General features: G+C 39.7%; 1 protein-coding gene across 1 annotated transcript; it reads right to left on the bottom strand.

Moving 5' to 3' along the window:
- Positions 1–252: 252 nt before the first annotated feature.
- oprd1a (opioid receptor, delta 1a) lies at positions 253–19,768 on the bottom strand. Its single transcript, XM_038725492.1, has 3 exons — positions 19,213–19,768; positions 4,959–5,314; positions 253–2,964 (listed from the first exon to the last, which is right to left on the bottom strand). Exons 1-3 carry the CDS (start codon positions 19,461–19,463, stop codon positions 2,438–2,440), a joined length of 1,134 nt encoding a protein of 377 aa, XP_038581420.1. The 5' UTR covers positions 19,464–19,768; the 3' UTR covers positions 253–2,437.
- Positions 19,769–20,780: the final 1,012 nt, after the last annotated feature.

The following is a 20,780-nucleotide window of genomic DNA, read 5'->3' as shown; positions in this document are numbered from 1 at the left end:
AAACATAATAACTTGCACACCCTTTTCATTCTGTTTTTGAAAACTAACTCTGTATATTACTTTGATTCTGCCCATATGTAAGTTGAATTTGCAAAAATAATGGTTGCTGAGAGATATCCTGCACACCCAACAGATGCAGAACTTGATGAAAACCAACCAGAGAGTGGTTATACACAGTACACTTTAAATCACCAGTTATTGTAAGAAAATACGTAGTAATGTATCACACTGCAAAAATGTGTCCTACTGCGCTCAGAATAGTCAATGTTTATTGTCTCTGTCCCTGACTCTGTAGATAACTCTACAGTCAACCCTGTAAACAGAGTAGCTTTTGATTGTTCTACCCTTACCTTATTTTCTTTTTTTCATTCATTTGAGCCTCATGAGTCAAAAGCATGGTGGTGAAATATTAAGATCCAAAAAGTCTTAAGAAAGCATACAGAATCACAGGCACACCTTGAAGTCACTTTGACAATGGCTGAAGCCAAATTTGTTCAAATGCAAAAGCTTTATATTATCTACAGATTCATATGTATTGACTTTTTTCCTTTCATTTTTCAAGTCAATTTCATTTATACAGCCCAGTGTCACAAATATGCCTCAATATACAATATGTACATCAGACGACAACCTCTATCCTTACACCCTCATCTTTGTGGATTTATATTCAGTTTGGAGTTTTATGTGTCCCACATTTACCACATTCGTCACATTTCAACATTGATCAAAACTATAACATATTCTGGCATGTTTGCATGTCAACACAGTGTTTAGCCTTCAAAACATTTCCACATATTTCCAAATTCCATATTATTACCTCTGACATACCTCATCTGGTATGCACAGTGGAGTCATTAACATCACAGCATCCATTTATGGATGTCTCCAATCTGATTGGTGTCAAGATCTGTTGGAGTAAATAAATGACCCAGAAAGAATTACCATTCTGGTTAATGCTATTCATAAGATTTTTGCCCCAATAGATACACGATGTCATTTAAAATGCAGATCAATTTCCTTGAACCGGTTTGTTTGTTGACATCAGGACAGGCATCTTATCTACACTGTGATGAAGCTGTTCTCGGAGTTTCGGTGTGTTCCTCCACTTTACATTTGTTTTAATCAATGAACCAATAAGATGACTGAAGTGTTGTGGCTGCCAACAGCATTCTTCAATGGCAGGTTCATCATTCTTTAGTGATTCTGCTCACAGGCTCTCTACAGGGTTGACACCACCCATGAAAGTCAAATAAGTGAGCAGAAAAGACGTCCTTAGATATCCAACACTGCAAAAAGTGAGCTCTCAAAAACAAGGGGAAAAGCCTTAAAATGGGGGGAATATTAGTTAAAATAAGCAAAATTATCTGCCAACAGAACAAGAATATTTAATATAACTCTCTACATAAGGCAGAAAAACTTGAAACGTGTGAAATTCTCTTACATAAGAGAAATATCTTGTCAGACAAAAAACAAGTATATTTTGCCTTTAATTAATTAATCTTACTTAGATTTTAGTTTTTGCAGTGAAGATTGAGTAGTTTGATGCTATCATGGATTTTTTTCCATCTGAGCACAAAAAAATTAGGCTTCATTATGATTACATGTTCTTTATGACAGATACTTTCAAATCCATGGAACATTGAGACAGACACTTCTCTTCTAATGCGGTTGATGGCAGAGGCTAAAGGGAAAAAACAAAGAACAAATGTCTCTTTTTGCTATAAAAAATGTTGGCTGAATTAAAAACAAGATTTCCCTTCTTCTCGATGTAGAGTGGCTGATCTTGCTGCGCAACAAACTATGGCGTAATTCATTCGTCATGTGGTTCTGCTCTGTAAGTCTCATTTGTGTTGTGTTGATGTTAAATACACAGTAAAAAAGATGTTGTTTTTCTCCCTCAAAATGCTCCTTCATCACAAAAATGTCATTTGTTACCTTGAATGTACAGGAAGGTGTTGCTTAGAACAAACTGAATTGAAGAGACCAGTGTTTCACACACTTTTGTTGCACCCTTTTTAACCCTGACAGTGTCAGTCTGTTTTATTACAATACACTCTGAATGGATGGTGTCTGCATTCTTTACTTGATAACAAACACCTGCAGGTGTTTCTTTGTCCTTTTTGCATGATCAAAAAGTTTCACCCCATCTGCTGTCACTAACTTTGCAAGGTGTCAGATTTCACTTTGTTACCAGAACTTTAATAGAAAAGTAAGATCAGAGTGAAACTTTTTTCTATTATCTTTAGCTAGTCCTTTAAATGTCTAGAATGTCAGCCAAATTGGAGAAAATAAGTGGCATGACTCAATTCTTTGAGAGATAGCTTTTTCTTGCAAAGATCTCTTAAAACTCTGTTGTGGAGATCTGGGTGACCTCTGATTGTAGATCTTGCTGGATCCTCCTCGAGCGAGAGCTGTGGGGGACCCAGTCCATGCCTAGTCATGCCGGCTTCTTCCCTGCTTCTGTTGGAGTGCAGACGGACACCGGCTCCCTGGTGGTGTTGTGGCCTCTCAAACTGTGCTGCTCCACACGGGTCCGACAGGGAAGGCAGAAATCCCTGAAGCATCGCTTAAAGTTTTCATCCAAAAATGCGTAGAGGACAGGGTTGAGGCTGCTGTTGGTGTACCCTAAGGCGATGCACAGGTGCCAGCTGGCTATCACAAACGGGTTCCTGCTGTCAATCTCCACCATGGTCTTCACAATGATGAAGATGTGGATGGGGGTCCAGCAGATGATGAAGGCCGCCACCACAACCAGGACCATGCGGGTGATGCGGCGCATGTTGCGGTCTTTCTCCTTGGAGCCTGAGAGCAGACGAACACTCCTCAGACGCAGGATCATCAGGCCGTAACAGATGGTGATGACCATCACAGGAACCACAAAAGCAAAGATGAAGACGCAGATCTTTGTCACTGTGTCCCAGTACCAGTCAGGGTCAGGGAACTTCAGCATGCACATGATTTTACCTGGAAAGACGGCAGGTAGAATTACAAAGATTTTGTTAATGTAAGGTTATCAAGCAGGTGTAGACAGATGCTGCATACTATATATATATATATATATACACATGCTTAAAGTAGCAGATTTAAACAGCTTGTCTCAGGAGCCTGAAGCTTGTGAGCATGTTCAGCACATAATTTACTCCCTTTGCCACTATATCAATGTACTTAATCAATGTTTTTCCAGATCCAAATCTGATAGTTCATTAAAATTATATCTTACTGAATGGGCAGAAACAATCTTGTTCTCCCCCACTTTATTTTCAGATTTTTTTAAATAGTTGAGATGCTGCAGAAAACAGCTCCATTTCCCAAGGGAACCAAAACGATTTTGATTTGTCACGTCCAGGCTCTCTGGCGCTCTCTGACTTCTCCAGGTTGTGCCATTAAACAACTTCTGAGTCTTGAATTACAGTAGGCAGCGCCAGGATGTTGTTTAGTGGTGCCATTCACAAGGAATTGCAGTCTGTCACGCCTCTCGTGTTTGAGTCCATATACAGTATTTGACCAGGGGGTTACTTTACGCTTAGCTAAAGAAAGGGCACACTAATTTCTGCATTGGCAAGTTTGTAATCCAGTGTAGTATTTTCCATTGTGAAACTCTTATCCTGTCCTTCAACCTCCTCTCTCTGAATACATTTGAACAGTTGAAGAGTCTTTGTCCGAGTCCTACTTTTGGGTCCAGAAAGATTAAGCAGCACAACAGAATGGTCTGGCCACCATCGACCAGCAGACCAGCAGACTCGGACCTTGATTCAGAGAGCCATCTCCAGCCAAGGAACAATCCTGGAACAATTCCTCCTGACCCTCCCTAACAACAACCAAGCTATGATAAATCAAATCGCTCAATTAACTATTCAAGTCATTAAGTCGCCTTATTAACTTACTGCTGCAGCTGAGCCCAGCCAGCTTGCCCTGCCGGTTCCACCTCCAGAGATTCCACATTAATTTATCTCCTACCAATTTAATCCCTCTGAGCAGGATACAGTTGGGTGAGTGCATTTACTGTGGTCAGCTTGGGCACTTCCTAGCTGCCTGTCGGGTCCGACCAAGACAATGCTCACCGGTAGCAGTGGGGGTACTGGTGAGCCAAACCGTTCCCTTGACTGCAGCTTCACCCAAAATGTGAATTCAAGCCAACCTGTGTTAGCTGCAGTTCACTTTGCCTTCAGGAGCAGAAATTATTTTTTTGGATAAGGAATTAGCCCCCCAGTCTGATCCCCACACGGCTAGTGCTTTCAATGGAAGATTTCTGGCTAAAGTTACTCATTGTACTATGCCTGTTACCCTGGTCCTGTCTGTCAACCATAGGTACAGTAATAAAGGCTAATTGCAGTATTTTGAAATCTGCACTACTGTCAAAAACAGATACACTCTGCCTTTAATCAAATCTGCTTTTCCAGTTGAAACCAGTCTCTGTGACTTGATCCCAAAGACATTGATGAATTGAACAATTGTAGGATAATCATTTAACATGCCATAAAACTTAACATAAAAGAGACATCTGAGATTTTGTAACTCAGAATGAGTTGGAAAAGTAGTACAGTTTCCCCCAAAAGAAACCTGAACTTCTAATAAAAATGAAATCTTTTTGGTTTCAATTGAGGGTTTTTGGGTCAAGCGGTCTAAATGTTTGTCGCTTTTCTGCTCACTCTGAGAAACCACAATGATTCATTCTGGGTCATGGGTCTGACTGGGCTCATAATCACCAGCCTATTCTTACTTGTGAGCTATGAAGGTGTTGTGGACCATAAGCTTGGTCTAATAAATGCTAATTATGCAGATTAAAGCATGTTAAAGGTCTTTTCTACTGTGAGTTCGGTTATCTAGCACTTTGGCAAAGATTCAGTTGAATCGGCTCACCCAGATGTTTAAGACAGTTAATGCTCCTACTAGACATGAAGACTTTAATGAATAATGAAAGATAAAACACTAGAAGAAAACAAAACCTAATAACTCACCATTATCTGCCACTTTGGTCACAGCCATGATCATTATGGGTACCCCAATCGCAGAGGACAGGACCCAGATGAGCACGTTGATCATCTTAGCCTTGGCCGCTGTCCGAAACTCCAGAGCCCTAACTGGGTGGCACACGGCAATGTAGCGGTCCACACTCATCATGGTAAGTGTAAGGATGCTGGTGAACATGTTGTAGTAGTCGATGGCAATAATGAGCTTGCACAGGACTTCCCCAAACGGCCAGGTGTTCATGAGGTATTTGGCGCTCTGGAAGGGCAGTGTGCTTGTGGCCAAGGCGTCAGCTAGAGCCAAATTGAAGATGTAGATGTTTGTGGCTGTCTTCATCTTGGTGTATCTAGTTGTGATCGCAGAGCAGAGAAAAAAGTGTTTGCAATAAGCAGTAGCAGTAATGAGAGCAACTGGGTATAGAAGTCTCTGTTATGGCATATGGGGATTTTACAGTGATATTCACTGTGTAGAGTGTTTTCAGGGCTTAGATCAAGGGTTTATTCTGTTATGCTATAGATGTGCAGTGTAGAGCTGCAAATGTCTTATAATTATTTTTCACACCTTAGATTTCTTTTTTTCAAATGAGTCATTTAGGTGGTTACAATTGGCTTGTTGGCCTGTGATCAAGCAGTCTACTTGCACAGAAAGCACTACAGAGTTATGAAAAGAAAATAATATCGGATTGTGGTTAATATATATTTTATGTCCAGGTCTTTCAGCATGGGACTATGCATTTCTCATGCATTTGAAGAATAAAATAATGGTCAGCACTGTTTTATTTTGTATGATATTGGCTTATTGGGATAAGGAATTCTCCTCTCGGGCATAATGCTTCTTTTCAAAAGGATTCTCTCATCAGAAACCTTGCAAGATGTGTCCAAACTGTATATAAATCTCAGGCAATCTTTCATCCAAACACAATCCAGCTTTCATAGAGGAGGGCGAATTAGGAACCAGAAGAATGCAAAACTTCATTAAGATGCACTGTTATACATATTACAATACATTATGCTGATATTATATGAAATTGGATGAATCTTTTCTTCTATTTCATATTTTTGAATGATAAATAATTGGTTAAATGAACAAGGATGGTAGATTGCATAATAGCCACTGTATCTGTCATTTTAATGGAAAAAAGAGTAGAAAATTAGAAATAATATTCATATTAGTGGTGCAATCATTTTTGCTTTGTTCCATTAGAACACACCCAAGCCTGATGCCTGTATTGATTTGTCATTTTTCACACAGGCAAAATAGACAATCATCTTGAGAGTCTTGAGGGGAGGGGGCAGCATGAAGATACTGGGGAAATGAAAATGCGTCCCTAGGTTGATGGATGAGGATCAAACACCGAAACACAAACAATGCAGCGCATGCCGTAATGAGCCTAAAAAACAGTCGCTGCAGAATACATTTGTTGAAGAAAAGTCTCAAGGTGGGATCAAACACACAACGCTCAAGTTGCAAGTCCTGCACTTTACTGACCATAGCGGTTTATTATTTTAAGGTCTTTAAACACCACTGGAAACATTGTTATGGACCTTTAATAAACACATATATGAACACAATTCTTAGTTGAACACACACACGCACAAGCAGGCAGGGTAATAAGTCACAGGTGAGACACATGAGCAATAAAGGCAACCAGGAAACAATGCTAGACAAAAAACAAACACCAATGATTGCGAAATAAAACAGGAAGTAAGGCTAGTGACAATACACAAGGACAAGTATTCCATAATGCAGTAGAGAACAACAGAACCTAAAAGAGAACACAGGGGCACAGAATTATAGACACTACCACACACACTAGGAAGAGTCTAAACAGGAACATAATGCCGCTAAAACCCAAAATCCATGACAGTTTGAAGTGGGGGAACAAGCTGCAGCATTAAACGGCAATGTGTGATCATCATGGTACTAGCCACACAGCTTGAAGCATGTTACTAATCAGCCAATGTGAGCCTGACTTCAATGCTCTGTTTGAACTAACACTATGCTTCATATGTTCTGCTCTTATGTAAATTGTCTAGTCAAGTGAAGTCCTTCAGTTGGTGAGCTAGCATGTTAGCTTGCTAGGGTGCACTCTTGCTCGCTAGTGCACTAGATAATAATGAAGTCAGTGAGCAAGTTAGCTTCAAGAACAGCCTATAAATGTAACAACAAGCTCTGCTGTGCGCTCTCAGCTCTCAGCCTTTCAGATGACACTTTTGGGAGTTCACCCATTCATGATATATTAGTGACTGAACTCTGTGGGCTGATATAATAAATCAGTTTGATGTGAACGTGGGCTTCAGCTGAATCAGGGATTGTAATTACTGTGACAGCTGTCAAGGAGTCCCATCAGTTGTTCCATTATTCACTGTAAGCTCTAACATTGGGCTCTAGATGACATCACCACTAGTGTCTGTGTCTCCTCTGTTCAGCTGGAGGAGAATTTGGTTTAAATTTTCAAATTTAAAATAAGTTGTACAATATAGAAATAACATATGTAGGTTGTATTAACTGTGAAGAAAAGTCCTTTTGATAGCTGGAAAAGTACAGGTGTTACATAATTAATGGCTGCATTCTGTTCCGCTGTGCCACATCCCAGGAGTTGCTATTGTGCATGCTGTATCAATGACATGAGTTAATGGGACCCTTATAAGAAACTAAAGCCCCATTCGGACTGGATTTATTTCTCTAGGGGAGATGGGATGATTTTAATCACATCGGGATCGACGTCCTGAGATGTTTTTGCTAACACCATCATAAGGGCCTACTTGGGAACAGAAAAAATCCCCAGGAGAGCATGAGTCCATAAAAGTTACCAGTGTTCTCTTTTGCTTAGCCAATATTTGTTTACATTTTTGCAAGTTAGTGCCATTAAAATTGTGCCAGATTAGCTATTTGCTGTTCCATTTTGCAATGTCCCTGGATGGATGGATCTACAGACAGCTAATTACTTTGATACTAAAGAACACTTAAAAATGTGATGATTTTCAAGCAAGTTCTGAATTTTCTGTGATTTCCATGCAGATTTGTGCATCTCTTCGTGATACACACTAGAGATAATGATATACCTGGGAAGTATAAGTCACACTGAATGATGATGTGTGTTTCATGCCTGTGTAACATCTGAGTTATGACTCCCAAGAAGGAGTATAATTTTTGACTAAAATTGACCTCACACAGTGTCTTTTCCTGACGTCCGATGCCTGTATTAGCTTCCACTTACAGCAAAGGAGACCAGTGAGCTTTTTATGGTTACGTAGGGGCTGTTTGTAAAGTGAGCGCAATATTTTCAACACAGCGAACCCTTGGAAAACATATAAAAAACACCTCTCGCACAGAGCAGAGATAGTCGTCTTTGATGTAAAATGGCATCAGTGGCGTTTTTGGAGCTGGATCACAGATTTCTTTGAAGAATATTTATCTATTATAGTCTTACACAGTTAACAAACGCAGCTCTCTGTTTATTTTGCATTGCAATCTGTTTGAAGCATTTGATTAACACCTAAAGCCTAGCTTTTGACAAGGGGTGAGGATTATGTTCAGCGTCACTTTAATAATTGAACTTTGATTCCAAAGAAATCGCTTTTCCCTCTCCCTAATCCAAGCTGACAACACAGGCCCGCACACAGTTTATCCTGCTTTGTGACACGCGCTCTCATGGGTGAGTGGGCCTTCATGTTGTACCACCCACTCTGGTATATTGTATATACCGTATTTATAATACATCTGTAGCCTTTTACTGTAGGATCCCTTTGTACAAGTACAGTAAATAAGGGGTAAAATAATTGAGAAAGGGAAAGGGTTGTGCAGTTTTCTTGGCCCGAAGATATTAAGTTACATCCACATCGGCACGCAGGAGCTTATTTGAATACCAAAGAACTGATAGTGTGGCATTAAGTAGGCAGAAGTGGCTACATGGGAGACTCTTTTATGCTTTTAATGCAGGAGTGTGGGCCGCAAAGTGTGCCTCCTCTCAGCAGCTGACAAGTGCATGACAAGACTTTAATTTCACACCAAGTTGTGACAGGTGGTTATGTGTAAAAACATAGAAACTGTGAGCTGAAAAAGCCTTTCCATTTCCATGTTTTGCTGTTGCAATCACAGTAGGTCCTGGGGTTATTTTATGTTATGGAGTTTTATCGTTCAGCGTATAATTCAGATAGAGAGGAAAGCTTTTAAATACCCATTCTCCTTTTTGAAAGCTTGGAGAATCAATTATGTGTCAAGAAATGTAACACCCTTTTTCATGTTATAATGAAGCCAGTTTTTCTTCCCCTGTTTAACGCAACACATCCCATTTCCTCATGCTTATAGGCCACTGTATGATGAGATGGGGATATCGTATCATGGGAAATGTCCAGGGGAATGATTGGTTTAGGGCAGGGGTCGGCAAATAAGTCTGGCATCAGGCCAAATGTTTTTCAAGCCGTTATATGGCGAGCCAGCACAGAGTCAAACTAACCTATGGGTAATAGCTGAAACCAAGAATGACCTGCACAGAGTAATTATGAATCTGAAGTGGTATCATTAATTGTAATGTTGCAAAGTGAGCTCTCAGAGCTGATCGTATGCACCTGTGGTAATTAGGTGAAATACCCACAAGATCTTTTAAGAGGTCGCAAACAATGGCACTTCAAAACTATTCAGTGGGCAGATAATTCTTTGTTTTCCACATACAGTTACTTCTCAGTGAATGTCACATCTGTCTCAAAGAAATTTCCAAATAAAAAACAGTATATGGTACATCAGATTTTCACTTTACTTTCCACTAACATACATGCAAAACAATGTTTTAATTTACAGTTAACGATCAGTTGTTTAGATCACCACTCTATTTCCATTTAACATAGAAAAATGATAAATTAAGAATGTGATTTTATAAGTATATTTAGTCTGATCAATTTTCAATTTCCTGATCAAAAACAAAATTATTCAATACACCAGCAACTGTTTAACAAATTGAAATTCATCTTTCATCCATGAAAACATCGAAATTAAAAGAATATAAATGTAAAAGTTATTGTGAAATACTTGAAATGATGTGTTGTGACAGTAATTATAATGATATAACCTGTGGATAAGAACCTAGTGTCCTAAATCTGTTTCGGAAAGCAGAATTAGTGAAAACTCTGAGTGTGTTAGCCAGAGATGAGGGAAACTCTGGGTTTTCTGTTTCAGACACCGAAATCAGATAAACTCTAGATCAGTAACTCCAGAAACTGATGCTGTGAAGCAAACCCTCCCCAGTTAAATATTGGTTCATTACCTAAACATGATCTTCAACATGACTGCTTTTATGATCAACTTGTCACCGAAATGGACAGACAGCGATCTCTGGACATTGCGATTCATCATCAGATTAAAATCTATAGGCTGCACTGTCCTTTTGACGCTGTGGAGATTAAAGCAGCCATCAGGTTATTAACCATTGCAACACTTACTGTGGGCTACAACTGCAGTAATCACTGTTTAAATCAAACTTATCTGTAGGTCTATTTATAGATCAGCTGTAACTGATCAATAAACAACCAACGGTCAAATGTTTATTTTTAAAGTATTTATGCTGGAGATGATGTAGTACTGAGTGAGGATGACTGTGGTGCAGCTAAAACAAATTAAAGTAGCCTATTTTATGAGATTTTGAATGTGTTTTGACAGCAATTCATTAAATACAAAATAAGTCAGTTTGTACCTATAGACAGATTTTCCACTGCAAAACAAAATAATTAATAGCCTACTGGGTCAGACATAGAATTTACAAATTGCAAAATTATGTCTGATCTGTTTAATCCATATTTTCATCTTCAGTTATTGCCACCCGCACTTTGGTTACGGCTGAGTAAATATAGCCTTCCTATATAAAATTGAATGCAATGGGCTGTCAAAGAATTCCAGCACTTTATCATTCATTAGGGAAATTCCAGTCTGGTAAATGATGAATGAGCTGGACTGAATAAAATTAATTGATAAGGATAAGCTCAGGGATAAGCTTAGATTTTGTTAAGCTACTTTCTGAAACAGGGCCCTGGTGTCGTGGTAAATAAAGCAAAGCAGTATGTTGGAGCAGGTGCGCCACATCTGGATCAGCTCGTCTGGCACCTTAAAGACAAAAATGGTACACAGTTAGTGACACAGCACACACAAGCAGTTTCTTCCCAACAGCCTCAGCCTGCCTCAGCATGATGACATCTCTGGCATGTAACAGTAATTAGGATAGCAATGTGCAAGACACTGTTATTATATATATTTGCTGCTGGAAACTGTCAATAAAAAAAATATCATAAAAAAATTATATGCATGTCTATTTTAAACACACCTTCTTTATTTTAGCAATAACTGCACCATTGATAAGAGTACTAGTCCCAATGACTTTTAAACATCATTTAATGCTCATTTTTAAACTTCCATATTGCATATTTAGCTCTTATATTATATAATCTATTTATTGTTTAACTGGTACTACTTGACATATCTTTTCAATCGAGAATTTAATGCACCATTGGGTTGGCACAAAAGTAATCATGATTTAGCCTACTACACAATAAATAAACAACTGCTTCAATCTAAGCAGGGGCCATCAAATTTTAAAAGTACATGCAACTGTAAAGCCTAGACAAACTTCGAAGCGGCTGTCACACACCTAATTTGTTTTGCATCATCATCGCCCTAATTACAGCCCAGCTACTGATGTGCTGATTTATGCATGCCTGCCTAGAATTCCATGCACCTCGGTGAAGATAACGCTCATATATGCTGAGAAAAAGGTTGATGCAAATCTTGGCAGGTAGCCTACAACATCTGTTCTGCCGGCCAAGAATTATGCATCCAGCTCTTAAGGTCTTTTCAGACACTTTGCTGTGCAAACTGATGAAATGCAGTTATCACAACTTCTGTAAGTGTACAAAAATATTGATGAATTTATTGGCTAAATTGGCTAAAATATATACTTCTAATCATTTATCACCACTGATGAACCCCGCCAAGAAAATGATATCGTTTTTAAACAGTACTCGGAGGTGCAGGCGATGCTTGGCGGACAGGCAGACCTCTGAACAACAGTCCACCACTGGTGTTGTGCAACTAGTGCACCGAGCGCAGCTCCCCAAAAATACCTCCACCGTTCAGTCCAGCTGCAGCCACGTACTGTGTAATGCTATCGACATGTCTTCTCTCTCCCTGAACACAGTCACTCATTACAGTAATAAATCTAACATTAACCTTACATTGTCCATGTTACACAACAAGGTAGAGCATCACTTTCCAACTTCACACGTGACCTCGTTTGAGCCTTTTGCTCCAAAGTATTGTCACCCTTAAATTAACTTCTCTAAAAGGTTTTGACTTATGTGCATGACTCTTTAAAAACTGGTCAGCATACCCTCCCGTTCAGTTAGCTTAGTTAGCTTAACGAGCTAAGCTAACATGCTATTTATGCCGACAACAATACCTGCCAATTATTGCTAACACATAAATTAAATACTACAATTTCACTCACCGAAACAACTGGAGCAGTGGCTTCTTGGGCACTCTGTTGTACAATTGACATCAGAGCACGGCATAATATTCCTCCGGTCAGCTGGGCTCACTCCAGCTCCAGCGACGTGCTCAGAGGATGACGAGTTGGGAGCCAAAAATCTCGATCAGTTTGTCTGGGGGCGTGGCTTATGATTGACAGTTTCAGCAGGAAGTAACAAAAATTACATGCGGTGAACGATGAATAACAGCAGGGTGACAATTTATTACTTTAGATTGCAATTCACCTTAAATTCAACCACTCTGTATTTCAGTTGACATGCATTTTCATCACCTCCATTTTATTATTTACTTTTTGTTACTTTAACCCTTGAGGCTACCTGCTTTAAATGATGAATGCCAATTTTTGGTTGTGAATGATGATTGATAAATAAAAATGGTTGTTTTCATTCTGTCACTACTGTTTTAATGAAATTGACTTAAAATTAATCAAATCACATCTGTTTTCATCACCTCCTCTTTTATCAATTAATATTTGTTATTTCCACCCCTCATAAAAATGTTTGGTCTCTCAAAGCAAACTATTTGGTACATTAGGAAGAGGCAAAAAGTCATTCACAAACTCAGAAGTAGCAAATGACCACAGAGACTACTACGTTGGATGACTGAATAATACATTTATTTGTAAAAAATAAATGGTGTTCTTATATTTTCCCTTGGCGATCAATAAATTATTTCTGATTCTGATTTCTGACTTCTCCACATCAATGTTCACTCTGGCCAGGAGATGTAGCTTCTCCCAAATTTTCTCTAGGTCACTGAAGGTACGTTGTCATGGAGAGAGAGGGGCGGTAGACATTTGTTTGGGACACGCATTTCCAAGGCTGGTGATGATGAAGGACTTAACTGCCAACCAGCTTTGCAGGAATTGAGAGAAAGCCATCTGGTAAAACTTAATCTCGTTACAGAACCCTGTGTTGTAAAATGATGACAGATCTACCTTGTAGCCTGTGCATGCTGCAGGACGTCTCTGAACTCACAAAAACATCCGTCTGTCAGGAGAAAGGTAGAGGTGTTTCATCTGTCTACAACACCCGGACTACATTTTCCACAGCCTTTGGTGCTAGCACATCCTTCACCAAGGATTTTTTTGGCAACCTTTGGCTATCCTGCATCCTTTTCTGGGTGAGCAGCTGTGCATAGTCATTACTGTTGTGGCTCAGGTTGCGCTTCATGTTGTGGTTAACCTGAGTCATCTCTGGAGCACATACCTGAAAGGGATGAATCATTAAATCGATTTAACTCATTAATACAAACAAAGAGGAAAAATTGTTGTCCTTTTTTTTTTTGGTTAAATGATTTATTTATCATAGGCTATTTTATCACACCCTTTTTGTTCCGAGCGCCCTGGGCTAGCTAGACAGTATCGTAAAAAAAGAATTCTCTTGCAGCATATTATAGTTTGTTGTGATAAAGGATGGGGTAGCCTAGCCTTTGGCAAATTAATGTCCACCAGTGCCCAATTGGTCAGTATCATCTTACAGCACGATATCTTCTCTTATGTAGGCTTTATACAGTGAATCTAATTTTAACCTTCAGTTTAACATCTTTCAGGAAGGATGTGGTAGCCTAGCCTGTGGAAGATTCATTTTCACCAAGTGGGTTATTGATTAGGTGTCTCTCTGACACATACACTCATGCACACAGAGAGGGGAGTGTCTTTTGCTTACATCAGAGAACTGTCAACTTGTGTATCTGGAATAACGGCTAACTATCACATGATGACTCTAAACACTGTACCACTGTATAAAAACAGTACACACATTAGCCAACAACAACTTACCTATCCAACTCTCGTGAAGTTTGGGGTATCATGAATTGAGCGATTCCACTCTGCGTCCTCTGGCTGACGTGGCTGAATGTTGCTTCAGGTCGGTCAGTCCACAATGGGAACAATTAGTCTCTCTGTAACCAGGGCAATGATGACGATGAGGGACAAAAACCTTGCCCTGTCATTCTAGGTGTCATTCTCTTCCACAAATTCTGATTTAAACCTCTCTGCTATGTCACATGAAACTCTTTTGGTTTAATTCATTCCCATGTCATTCCAAGCATGTGAAAACATCCTGGACTTGTGTTTTCCGTGACATTTTTTTAGATGTGTGTAGTTGAATGTGTCCCTTTTTAAAATGTCAAATAAAACAAAACAGTAAAGTCTTTATTAGCGTCAGCTTGCTAGCTAATATTTGTTGTGTCAGCTAACTTAAAGGACTAATGCTCAGAGTATTCAGCCAAAGGTGTTTACAGTTAAACTAGCTAGCTACACAATCCTCTCATTTGCTCCAGTGATGTTTACACACACACACACACACACACAAACAAATAAATCCTGGACCAATCACTGCTGAACACACTAATGTCATTATCAAATAAGCATTATCAAAATGCAGACAGGATAACAGGGAGTAGAATGATCATTAAATGTGTGCCAGGATTAAAAAAAATTGGTATAGAAGTTGAAAAATAAAATATGCACAAAATTAATTTAGTTAAATACAAAAAGATGTTTTAATTTATTTTATCAACAGATTGAAGGTTACAGGAAAAAGAAAAAGCTTAATAACTCTTTTTACACTACATTTTAATCATTTCAGGGGGGGCAAAGTGTATTATCTACTTATGTATTCAGTTATACCGTTTGACTCTTACAGATCTACATAGAGAATTAACATTTTTAGCATTTATATTAGTCTTTATCCCTTATCTCTGTACCAGATGGAGTTACACCAGAGCGACTATATCAATCCCTTCTATGCTGATACAGAAGTCAGGCTCGACTCCCCTGTGTTTCCAGGGCTGAAGGCCATATACACACACACTCACACACACAACTCACACACACACGCATATAAATGCTGCTGGGTGAGATGGAGGACAAGCAGTGAGACACAGTGGCCATGTTGACTCAGCCCAGGAAAATAAACAGACTCACACACTCACAGTCATGCTCCTGTTGGCAGTGGGCTTTGATATTTTCAGCCACAGTTCCACTCCCTCTCCTTGAAGAAAAAAAGCTTCATTGACTGATGCTGTAGCTTAATCCTTTGTCTTTACCAAAGTACTACCCTACCAGAATACCAATGTTCAGTATGAGAACTGCTATCTTAGTAGAACTGGAAGAATCAGCTCATTTATGAATCCACTTTAACACAACTAATCCAGCCCTGCACATTAAAATTATTTCAAATGGAGGCCACTAGAAAATAAATTCCATGAGCCCGGAGACAGTTCTTATCTAACAGGTGTGGCATCAGGAATAGGAGCCGAGGTAGAGGAGAGGATAGCTGGAAGATTATTGGAGCCTAGACCTGTTGATCTACCCTGTGTAACAGAGTGGACAGTCAGAGGTGTCTCTGTCACCCTCTCCATCAGCAATCAGACCGAGGGCTCTCAACGCCACAGCAGCCCAATGCCCAGTTCACTCTGATGTGAGCATTCATGCAGTCTCCACTATTAATGGGGTTTGTGTGCGTTTGAGTGTCTCTATCCAGAAATCTAAGTGGAAGAAAATATCTTAAATTTATTTAATTTATTTATATCTTAAGGGTCAGGGGGTTAGGGTTATTATGCCTGATGCAGCATACAAACAAATCATCAAAGGATGCTTTTAAATGGGCTTTTGGTTCTTAAATCAAAGTTATAATTACTGCTCAAACTATTAGTCAATAGACAAAAAGTTGGCAACCAGGAATCAGTTGTTATTTAGTTATTTATAATGAAATGTCAAACATTCTCTGGTTTCTTCTGGTTTATTGTGTTATGTACTGTAGTTTGAGACATTTCCCACTATATGTAAACAAAAATAAAAAATAAAATAAAAATTCCATTCACTGTCTTTGCACTTTGCCTCTCAGTACAGTAGTTTCATTGTTACTGGCAGAGTCCATGTGTACCCACGCACAAGGGATCCCCAGAGAACAGTGCATGCCTATCCTGGGTGTGATGCCGAAGACAAAAAGCAGAGCATGTGCCCGTTTTACAGAAGCAGACATTGTTGACTGTCTTTGTGAGTCAAAACTTTTTACTCTCAGCCCACAGTTTCTTTGTTGCCAAGTTGCTCTTGTTCTGTTGCATTTCCAGCAGAGTAGTCTGTTGGTTGCCCCTGTGATTGATCCCTGTGTCATTTTCAGCATTAACCAGGACAGCAAAGCAAACATGTGGCGCCAGAATGTGTCCTTCATGGTTGACAGGATTTGCTGTTTGAAACATCATTGTGGTTTGGCAGAAAAATCTACTCATTTTGGTTTATTATACCATAGTTTTTGTGTTGCCTTTTCTCCCTGATTGAAAATTGGACCAAAGGAATATGGAAATATAGGAAAATATTAAAAAAATGTTTGTATTGTCCTCAAAATTAATTCTTTTTAATTTATACAGGGTTATTTGTATTATTATGTATTGTTCAATGATGGGGCTTTGTGGGACTACAAGGTCCCCACAGACACTCAAGGTTTTTCCGCTACTTACAACCACATCTCACAGTCTTCCTTAGAAGATGGAGTTTGCTCATTTTCATGCAGATAGCTCAGAGACCTAAGTGTGGAACTTTGATAACAAAATAACAAGTAACACATAACTACAGGCCAAGATCATGAGATGTCTGGGGCTTGCATTATTAAAACACTCTTGGTGTTACCAGCTGTAACCACAGGCGTCACTAAATCAACCACGACTGAAATTTAAAGAATATGTGTTTGGGTTTGTGCGTCTTTCTTGTTAGGGTTATAAATGCATAGAATACATCATAGAAAGTTTTAAAAACTAAAAGGAGATAAATGATCACCACATGGAGGACCCACCCTCTCTTTTAGTTTTTTTTTATTACATCACAATTTCTGTGTGTAAGTTCGGGTGCCTTCTCTAAGTTCATACACTGCAGAGTTTACAGATGTTCCCCAGGAGATAATTTATTCTGACCGGGATGGTTAATGCACTCAGCTTCACTCTGCCTCCGCCTCTAGGGGGGGTCTCGCATCAGTGATGAGTCCTCACACTCACACAAATGCCAGGCGGATCGTTGCTCTCATCCATCTCCTTTTTACTTCCTTTTTGTCTCCCTCTCTCCCTTTTTTCTTTTTTTATCTTAGGTCCCTTGTTTGGCCTGTTATTCTCCTTCCGACTTCCTGAATAGAAATAATGGGCAGTGTTAAATATTTATGAATTTTTCCTTGGTTTAATATCCAAAGATTGCCACTTGCAGAAAAATGGGTACTTTCAGTTCTTCATCATTCCTCTCTGCCAGCACTCACTCTGCCTCTCTCATTCACATATATCATCTTATTATTGTGTACATTTTAGCCTGTCATGTCATGTTAGTGGGCTCAAGAACAGCCGCTGGCTTTGACTGCTTCGCCTCCACCTGGCTGTGTTCTCCTTCTCTCCTGTTGCTGGGGCATCTCAAATTAATTCCACCTGCTTGATCATTTTGCCGGCCCAGCTAGAGTAATTAATGCTTCAGGTGATACTGGATGAACACATACAGAGGGGTTTTGAGATTAGAAATGAATATGATGCGCGAGGACAAGCACAGCGAGCTGTTGTGAAAGATGTAAGCTGTTTCATTCCTGACACGCATACAGGTTATGGCTGATTGGCTGCTGGGGAAACGACAAGGTGCTTGTATCTAGTGGGGTTAGCTGAGGAGGAAAGGCAAACTGTGACCTCGGACTGACAAATATACTGCAGACATTCACTAATGGACAAAATCAACTTACTCTTAACAAAGGCCAAGTCTTTAAAAAACCTTAGTTCCCGTCATTTGAATGCTTGCAACGACACACCATGAAAGCTTAAATAAATGGATGGGTTTATCCATTAAGCAGGCAATTATTTAATTCAGAGACCAAATAAAGACCAAACATGTCTCTCGGGATTTTCTTAGTGATCTTACAATCCCATCAAAGCCAGTGGACAGGAGTGTTCAGCTGATGGTCCACAGATCTGTGTGAGCTAAAGGAGGCTCTGTATGAGCAGCCCTCTCTACATGGGGTGCAGCTGAGTCAAACTGAGACAAGAGGTTCGACTGCTCCCAAACCTCTTTGGCATAAAACTTGCTCTTGTTGTCACTTCATGTAGAAATTACGAAGGAACATTCTCATGTTTTATTCAGGGAACCTTAGGTTACTTGTTTGGGATGCACGTATCTCACACACAAATGCAGCCAGGGATGCACGCAGGCACATAGACACCCTTCTCAAACTCACACTGCGTATAACCAGAAGGTGAAGGTTGTTAATGGGGCAATATCTGCTGATCCACTTAAAATTCAGAAAATTTTGAATATGTAGGCTACACCATGTCTATCCTAAAAAGGTCTATTTTGAACCATTTTATTAATTCTTACAGGTTTCTGCACAAAGGCACAAACTTCCTTTGTAGACCTATTTTTAGGCTTGTAGAAAATCTGCCTTTTTCATGGTTTCAAACCTTTCTAATAAATTGAGTTCATTGTTTTGAGTGTATAAAGAGCTTACAGGGGGAAATAATAAAAGCTAAAAATAATTTAACATTTAGATTTTGTATCAAAATGCACCCAAAATGTGAATTAAACTTATGAGATCATCACTAAAACTCTCGCAGTCATTTCAAATGTCGGTCATGGGACATATAAGGTCTCATAAGCAGGCAATGACACAGTTATGTCTGAACAAGTCTTAGTGATCGACACACTCAGTAAAACGACTGTGATTTAAAAACAACAGCAGCAGCGTTTACCTGACCACCCCGTACATGACGAGGACGTTGCCCAGGAGTCCCACCACGCAAATGACGGAGTAGAGAGCCGTGATGGATATGGCTATGATTATACCCCCGGTGCTCCTCACCGGACTCTGCTGCTCGGTGTAGTTCTGCACCCCGTCGCCCACCAAGCCCCTCTCCTCGTCCGGGAAGGTGACATTGAAGGGGATGACGGAGTAAAGGTCGGACATGGAGAGCTGAGCCCCCGGCACCGTGTACGGCTCCATGCTGCGGCCGCTGCGGCACTGTCCACTCTGCCCGTTGTGCTGAAAACTTGCTCACACAATTATTTATAGGAACTTAAATTGTCTGGAAGGGGAGAGCGGGCCCGACTAAAGGACAAGAAGTGGAGAGAGAGTGAAAGAGTTTCCAAAAAATGTGTGGAAGCAGATAGCCTCTGCGTAAAATAAGTGAGGTTGCGTTCCTCTGTTTTCTATCCAGATAGAAGAGGAGAAGGTGGCCCCTTGGCAGCGGCCAGCTGTGTCTGTGCGCTCTAGCTGTGTGCATACCTTTTATATTCTCCACGATCCCCACCTCCCAGCCCGTGCGCTCTCAAGTGCCCGTGCGCTCGACGTCAAGGCTGCGCATTATGAGCGTCAAAAGGGAATTATAAGTTGATGGGTAAGAACCTACAGTAAGAGAGTCCTTATTTGATCTTGCGGTTTTATCTTCAAAACTGAGCCATACGATAAAGAAATAATCTCACTTTTGGAAGAGTAATAAATCATATCCAATCAAATCAATTTAAGGCAGCTGATCTGAGGGATGTGTTTGCTCACAAGCTGTGAAAATAATTAACTCAGCTGCCAACAAACAAACAAGTCCAAAAGTCAATAAAGCTTCTATTGAAGTAATGTAGGGATGTGCACCTGAGAGGGGAAAATTTTCAAAAAGATTCGACTAGTGTGTGATGACAGCCATGATAATAAAGTATATTATATAGGGTATATTTACAACTGAAAAAACATCTAAACACAGCTATTTTGAGCTTTCTACCGTTATCTATATAGCTTATTATAGATTTCAAATTTTTCAGAGTACAACACCCACTTAAAATGTTGTTTTTGCTGACCTCCAGTGGTTTAACTTCTCAACTTGCTGCAGGTGGACTCCAGGACCTGGTGACATCCAGGTGCAACAGAGAACATTTCTGACCACAGCCAGTGGGAGAGGTTAAATGGGCTTGAAAGTCTTAACAAGAGAGGGTAGCAAAACACTGCTTTAGCTGGTGTTAAGTTACTATTAAAGAATTAATTTTCCACGTTGACCTAAACCTGCAATAACATATAGCCTAGTCTATTTTTGGCCACCTCAGGGCAGCAGAAACAAGTTCTAGGCTATACACCAAGGTACAAGGTTCTTTATTAGTCATTATACAGCACAAGGCTGCATAACGGAATAATATTTGTCGTTTCTTTGTGCTACACACACATCATATCTGTGTTAAAATATGGTAACATATAAAATAAAATAGAATTATATATACAGTTAATTTTTATACCTAGGCTATAGGCCATACACATACAGCATACACACTGAACATT

This window comes from Micropterus salmoides, unplaced genomic scaffold (assembly GCF_014851395.1).
Source record: "Micropterus salmoides isolate LMB-PRFRI ecotype aquatic unplaced genomic scaffold, ASM1485139v1 Ms_hic_scaffold_17, whole genome shotgun sequence".
NCBI lineage: Eukaryota > Metazoa > Chordata > Actinopteri > Centrarchiformes > Centrarchidae > Micropterus > Micropterus salmoides.
The sequence above is the reverse complement of the archived record's forward strand: the minus strand, read 5'-3'. Positions and strand labels throughout refer to the sequence as shown.